Raw genomic sequence first — 7,148 nt, 5'->3', positions numbered from 1 at the left:
GGATACTTCATTGATTGTAAAGTGTATAGTTGACCTTTGAATATCATTAAGGGATTCTCTATGTTGTAAAATGAATGATAAAAGGAGACTATGTGGATATTATTATTTTTCTTCCTTTTTATTATTTTGTGGGGTGTTACTTAACTGAATACAATGTAAAAAACCTATGATTTATTTTTTAAAAAACCTTACCCATTTGGATCCTTCTACAAAGACAACTTAATGAAACAAAACCAAGTCTGTATGTTTGAGCATAGAGATCCATTATGCTTTATTTACATGCGTCACAATTTCTTTTACAAACTAGATTACAATTGAGAATGGAATACATGAGGCAATATCTACTAACACCAAGTGGAGATAAGCTCTGCACTGCTATTTCATTTGCAAAGGGGTAAGATTTCAAAATCAAACTGACATCCAATCATTATGTAGTAAGGTAGTATATTCACCCATGTCAGCATTTGGTTTCACAAAAAGTCTCCATTGCGTTTGCAACAGTGCTGGCTTTCAAACGAAACTGCAAGGTAGCTTGTACGAAAAGTAAAAATTGTGCACCTCTTAGGAAAGATGGCCATGCACTAAGGCAGTGGATGGAATATTCTTCCAAAGTATGTGGTCTGACAGTGAAAGAAATAACCCAGATAAGACAGTTTTACAGATACTGTATACATATTTTGTCCATTCATGCAACTTTTTTTGGTTAAAAAAAGTTTCACACGTGAAGCCAAAATGTACAATACATTCCCCCTTCCCTCCCTAGTCCCTCCCCATAGCAAGTAAAAGTATCTGGTCCCCCTCATCTGCTGGTATTTCCAATATACATCATGTATAGAAACTAGTGAATGAAGGTTGTTCGCCAAGCAATGATGTCATTTCGAAGAGATCAGCATTCCAACATTTGGTTCTTGAATACGGTGTGATATGATAGGCAGCAGTCTGGTAACCCATTATTACAGAAATTATTTCATCAAGAGTGAAATAAAAAAAGAAATGTGAAGTGTTCTAAAAACAGAATCCTATGAACTGTTCAGTAGACAGTTAAAGAAATTGCCTACGCATCTATGCCAAATCCTTATTTAATGGACACAATTTCAATTTGTAATGAACTCATAATTCCAAAAATTAGGGTGACTAGGGCTAGTTACCTAGCTGTTGTATTTTATAAGTATAATTCCAGGAACAATTCAACAATGCCTGCAAAGTTGCCCATAGACACAATATAACAACTGCAGCTTGTGCACCAATAATCATGCTCATATACCATAGCATTTAAGGAAATGAAGGGTGAACTCATCAGGAATGCACCACTTTTCAATGCTCTGTAGGATTGAAGTGATCTTCACAATTGAACCCTTAGGTAGTGGATGATGGATAATTGGGATAGTGGATGGCTGGGAAGTTCAAATCACTTGCAGGTGCTCCAGGACTGCTTCAAGGTAAGTAGGTTGAGGTTTGCATTTGAAAAATGTAGTTTGGTGGCCAAAGGTTCCAAGCAATATTAGCCTCTGAATTTAGAAAATACGTGAATTTTTGGCACAGTACCCCATTCAGGTTTAACAGTAAACCATGGTTTAATGAGTACTATGAGAATGAGCTGTGATGATCTGCGGGCTTGGATTCTTCCCCATCCCTTTCACATGCAAAAGAAAAAGATTACTGAAAGCTTCCACTTTCAAAAGCCAGTTTTAAAAAGAGGGGTAGATATAGATATATATGATGCTACATCCAAATTCTGAAAACTGGTTTATTCTAACTGTGGCTTGTTTAAGCAAACCAGGATTAAATTATTGTTTTGGATTCTGGTTTGTTGACTAACCACAGTCAATAAAATCAATTTCCTGAGTCTAGAAATATAATGGGACATTGCAGTTTATTCAAAAGGAAAAATGGAAGCTTTTAATCTTGCAGATAGAGAAGAAGGGTGTAGCAGTGTGAGAGCCTGAGACTCACTGAAACTTATAACACCAAACCATGGTTTTGTGTTACTTCTAAAGTGGTCTAGGATCTAACTAGAGGATTTTTCAGATCATGCTTTCCCCTAACATGGGATTCCTTTAGAGCAGCCTTTCTCAACCTGTGGGTCCCCAAGATGTTGTTGAACTACAACTCCCATCACCCCTAGCTAGCAAGGCCAGAGCTCAGGGATGATGGGAGTTGTAGTCCAACAACATCTGGGGACCCACAAGTTGAGAACTGCTGCTTTAGAGCCATGTAAATGCCATAGTCTGGCAAGCTTGAGAAATCATTGCTCATTCTAGTTTCCAGATAAAAGATGAGACACAGAGGCTACTTATGCTTATAAACTAGAATATAGTTGTTGGGACAATGTCTGAAGAGAAGGGTTTGTTGACTAGCCTTCCAGTTGAGAGCAGAAGTCAAATACTTGGAGTTGTGTATTGTGAGAGGCTTCAGGGACTAGCTATAGAGGAGGGCAAAAAATGGATTGACTGTTAGACCTTTGTGGGTTCTTTTCAGATTTACATTCCTATGACTGAGTCCAGAATGCAATGTACTATCAGTGAGACTTACTTCTGAGTAAGTATGCATAGAATCAGGCTACAAAGTGCTTAAATATAGCTTGATGGTGTTCACTGTGGCTATCCTACGGTTGTCAATAGAAGCAAGTTGCCTGTAGCTTCAGTACCCTAATCTAACTAGCTTGCATTTGGGCTCTTTGTTTACTCAGAAGTCTCCCTTGGTTCAATGATGCATGCTCTTTACACATACTTTGGGATGACACAATTGTCTCCCAGCAATACCCCCAATAAAGTATAAAAGTTGAGGAACATAGGCAGCTGCCTTTGCAGAGTCGGGCCATTGGTTCATCTAGTTCAGTAGTGTTTACACAGAGTCTTTTCCAACCCTATAAGGAAATGCCAGGAATCTGGGACCTTCTGCATGTGAAGCACATGCTGAACCACTGATCTACGTATGGTCCAGGTGCTTGGGCTTCCTTGGAAGCCTGTCACTTGGGCATTATATAAACACATATGGGAGCTTAACAATGAGGGTGGAAAGCTTATTGCAACCATTGAGCTGTGTCATCTCCAATAAGTGTACTTAGGATTATGGCCATGTAGTTTGATTCTATGCATGTTTACTCAAGTCCCCTGAAAAGTCCCCAATGATGGCAGGTGCTTAACTCTCTTTCACTGAAACAGGCTTAGTTGTGGACAGATTGCACACACAGTTTCTACTCTTTGTGTAAATTAATCACTAATATTAGAGCTTGCAAAATAAAGAATATACCTGTTTCTCTAATGAACTCCCTGAAATATTAAAGAAAATTCAACAGAAGTCAAATGAGGAAACCATAAAGCTTGCTGTGTACCAGGTTTTTTTATACAGACTTCCTGTTGAGAAGAAAGACAGAAACTTACAAATAAAATAAACTGTTAGTCACCAAACACATTGCTATACTTGGGGGGGGGGGGAGGAACACCACAAAACAAAACAACAAAACAACCCAAAATGTCATTGTCAGCTGAATTCACATTTAATGATGTACCAGATACTCCTATGCAGTGAAGGCATGTGAGCAAAATTCTGAACTAGCTTTGGTAATAGGTACCTGTAACTGAGTCTCTCTAAAGAAAATGACACCTTCCTTAAGCCCCTGGAACAGATAACAATTTTACAGTGTTTTTCTCTCGGGGAAGCCCTTTCCAATGTGGAGAACAAACACACACATTGGTTATTTCTGATTAAAGAAATATGATAAACTGGACCCTGCCATTGATAAATATACCACCTTAATTCTTAAAAAAATAGCCTGTATTTTTTTTTATTTTGCATTTTTTGGAAAATGATAAAAATCTTTTAACTATCTGGAAAGTTTATATTCTATGAGCTACTTAGAACCACGACAGCACAGAGTTTTCATAATTCAGTTTATGAACTGCATGATGGAGTTCACATGTTCATCTAGAGAATAGCGCAGCACAGTCATGAGGAAGAGGCTACAGTACGAAACAAAACTTCCATCATATAAGGAGCTGTAATTTCACCAATATTACTTCAAAGGGCTGGAAAAGAAGGAGCAATATGGGGCCCACAGATGTCTGTGTGCGTGTGTATAAGTGTGTGGGTGCTTGTGGGTGCCTACAAGTGTGGCGGCTGAAGGGAGTCACACCACAAAGTACATGGTTCATGTGCCAGTGGAAACTCATGCACTGAAACTTTGGGTTAAAATGCTAGCCTGTTCTCCTAACATTCATGCATAATGATCCGTTTCTGTACATAATAAAATATATTTATATATTTATATGCATTATGTCTTTTTTATGCCAAGAAAAGTTCTTCATATACCACTTTGGAGAAATCCTGTATATGTTGTCCTACCCAAAGTGTCTCCACACCACTTCCTGCCCCGCCCCACCCAAAAAAAATGAATCGTACCATTGGGTTTCCCTCTTTGCCCTTATCTTCCCCAAAAGGTATCAATAAAAAGTAATCAAACAGAGAGGACCTGCACAGCACCATACCTTTCAGTCATTATTACCATATAAATTTACAAAAGAAACCCATATAAGCAAAATATATAAAAACTACTTTGTTTTTCCGTGGAATTTATCCAATTACAGTCTACGCTCCTATGAAAAGCTATCTGTATGTATTCCCCCACCCTGTCTCTCCTTCCTGCCTTTCCCTCTGCTTCTCTTCCTAGACTCGATGACACTTCAGAAGAAGGAAAGAATAATCAAGGAGAGGATGTAAAAATAATTACCAATGTAATAAATCATCCAAGTCCTGAATGATGCATATACATAAAACTCTCGTTTTCATGCAATATAGTCTTTTTTATTTTAGGTCTTTGTTGTTGCTGTTATTACTATTATTAATAAATTTAATCTGAAATTAAGCTGCTGCCTTCTAGGCTGTTAAGGACTAATTGTCTGGCAAGATGGCAACCAGGGCAGACCACTTACTCATTTTCAAGATCAGCCAGTTGCTAAATTGCCTGGGCAGGCCAAAATCACAATCACAATCACTGCAGCTGTTTTGGCAGAACTGCTAGGATTACGCACTAGGCCCGAGTCGATTTGACAAATAGCAAGCCAGTTATTGACTCATAAAACACTATGAATTTACCCCTCCCCCCCACACCGCCTCATAGCTTTCGAACACTGGTAAGCCTTGGTGGTGGCTAATTTTGTGAGGTAAAGTGCACCCTCTTGGTATTGAAAGGAAAGAAAGGAGTACCCTTAAATTTAAGCAAAGACTTTTGGGGGTGGGGGGGGGGAAGGGTTCTGAATCAGAATCAACCAACTAAAAAATAAAATAAAAGCCCAAACCATATAACAAGCAAACATTAAAACCCCTCATAAACCACCTTTCAAATTCAAATAGTTGGTAGGTGCTATAAAGACTGAAATATTCAAGTGCTGTTGGTATTTTCAAGCCAAAATCCATTTGGCTTTTCAGTGTGCATATATTAGTCTGCATTTCATATTCATGAGGAATCGGCATGTGAAAAGGAACAATTTAAAGCATTTCACGGGGGGGGGGGAGGGAGAATACTCACACCTTAAGAGGGGTAGGGGAAACCCTGAAAAATAAAAGCCAACCGAAAGCATCCTGCAACCCATAAACGTATTGGAACCCCATTTACTGATTGACAAATAAACTATTGTAAAGGCTACACAGTGTGTTCTGAAACAGGGTGGTGGCTGAAGCAACATATCCTCAAGTTGGTGGTGGGACATTCCATAAAAGGAAGATTTTGCATACTTCAGAATGAGTTCAATTCCAGACACGGCGGTTCATCACTCTGGTTCCGGGGCTCTTTAACAGTCTCTGTTTTGTTAGGAAAATAATGCAGGGTTCACAAAGGTTATAAGCTGTAAACGGTATCCCTGTCCTTGCTGACAGTTGATTTGGCAAAGTTTTTTCCCCCCTCTAGCTCTCGTGTCAGATGAAGGGCCTGGAAGGGAAAAAAAAAGCAAGACAAAACAGCATCAGTGAATGTCCACAACCTGTCAAAAGAGGCAGATAACTGGAAACATTGGCTTTTTAGACAGTTTAGCATTGTCCTGTGGAGACCTGCATTTGTTATGCTACATATCCCTTTACCTGAAAGGTGTGTCACTACAGAGAATGGCATTTTATCCAAGTCCACCCCCAGTCCACTCCATTACAATTCCACCTTAAAGGAAATCCAAAATGTTGGGTTGTAGGAACACAGAAAACGACCTTATGCCAACTCAGACCACAGGTGTATCTAGCTCAGTGTTGTCTGTGCTGATTGGCATCTCCAGGGTTCCTTTCAGTCTTTCCCAGTTCTGGAGATGCTGGGGATCAAGAACCATGCAAAGCAGTTATGCTGTACTATCCCTGCTGATGGCAAAAACACATGCAGAGCACTAGACAGGTGAGATATTTTCTATGTTATCTTTCTGGAGTGCATACACAGAGTAGCTTTGGGTGTTACGTAAAATAATGTAATCATGCTTTTTCACACAGTTCCAATGTCTATATAGAAAGCACTGCTCCCACACCTATCATGGAAGTTCAGGGGAGCTTGGAGAATGACAAAAATATTGTGTGTTTTACGGCAATCAAAACTAGCTTATCCTTAATCTTGACACTGCCAAGCATTTTATGAACAAGCAATTGGATAGATCAACACATTTACTTTTTTCCCCATTTGTTGTAAAGTCAACATTAGGATCACAGGCATCAGAGTGTTTGGCTGGCTAGCAGGCATCTCGCCTAGTAAATCTGTCTCGATGGTCAGTATACGGATATTTGCTGACACTCAGCCAGCCTTTGAATCTCGTAATGCAACCTGAGCAACGGAGTATGTGAACACAACTGCTAATTCTTCTAGGGCTCATGCACACGTGTGGCTTAGTCCAGGGCAGCAGATCAGTCACGTAGTCTCCAGTTATTTGGGGAATCTTTGATGCTTAATCCCTTGCAACTCCTACCTCGTTAAGGAGGTATAAATAAATCCTTGGTACCCGATTTACAAAATTCCACTGATATCATTTGGTTGCCTGGCCTCTATTTGAAGTTCTCTTGGATCAGAACAAAAGAGAACAAAAGCTGACTGTTTTGATTACCATCCTGTGTGCTGCCTAACAAGAACAACGAGGAATGCTAAGAAGAAACAAGAAGCCCACAAAGTGTGGATTTAAGATGCA

At 39.4% G+C, this 7,148-nt stretch overlaps 1 protein-coding gene across 3 annotated transcripts in view; it reads right to left on the bottom strand.

Annotated features, from left to right (window-relative positions):
* Positions 1-246: 246 nt before the first annotated feature.
* FOXO3 (forkhead box O3) overlaps positions 247-7,148 on the bottom strand; it is a 116,872-nt gene continuing 109,970 nt past the window's right edge. For all 3 annotated transcript variants that reach the window (XR_014005983.1, XM_081186596.1, XM_081186595.1), the window contains one exon: positions 247-5,926. Coding sequence is in view for 1 of the 3 variants with exons in the window: in XM_081186596.1 (XP_081042722.1) it covers positions 5,837-5,926 (90 nt within the window). In the remaining 2 variants the exon portion in view is untranslated. The remainder of the gene's footprint in view (positions 5,927-7,148) is intronic.

The sequence above is a fragment of the Podarcis bocagei genome, assembly GCF_964188305.1.
Source record: "Podarcis bocagei genome assembly, chromosome: 3".
Classification (NCBI taxonomy): Eukaryota; Metazoa; Chordata; class Lepidosauria; order Squamata; family Lacertidae; genus Podarcis; species Podarcis bocagei.
Note: the sequence above shows the minus strand (reverse complement) of the source record. Positions and strands in the feature narration are given on the sequence as shown.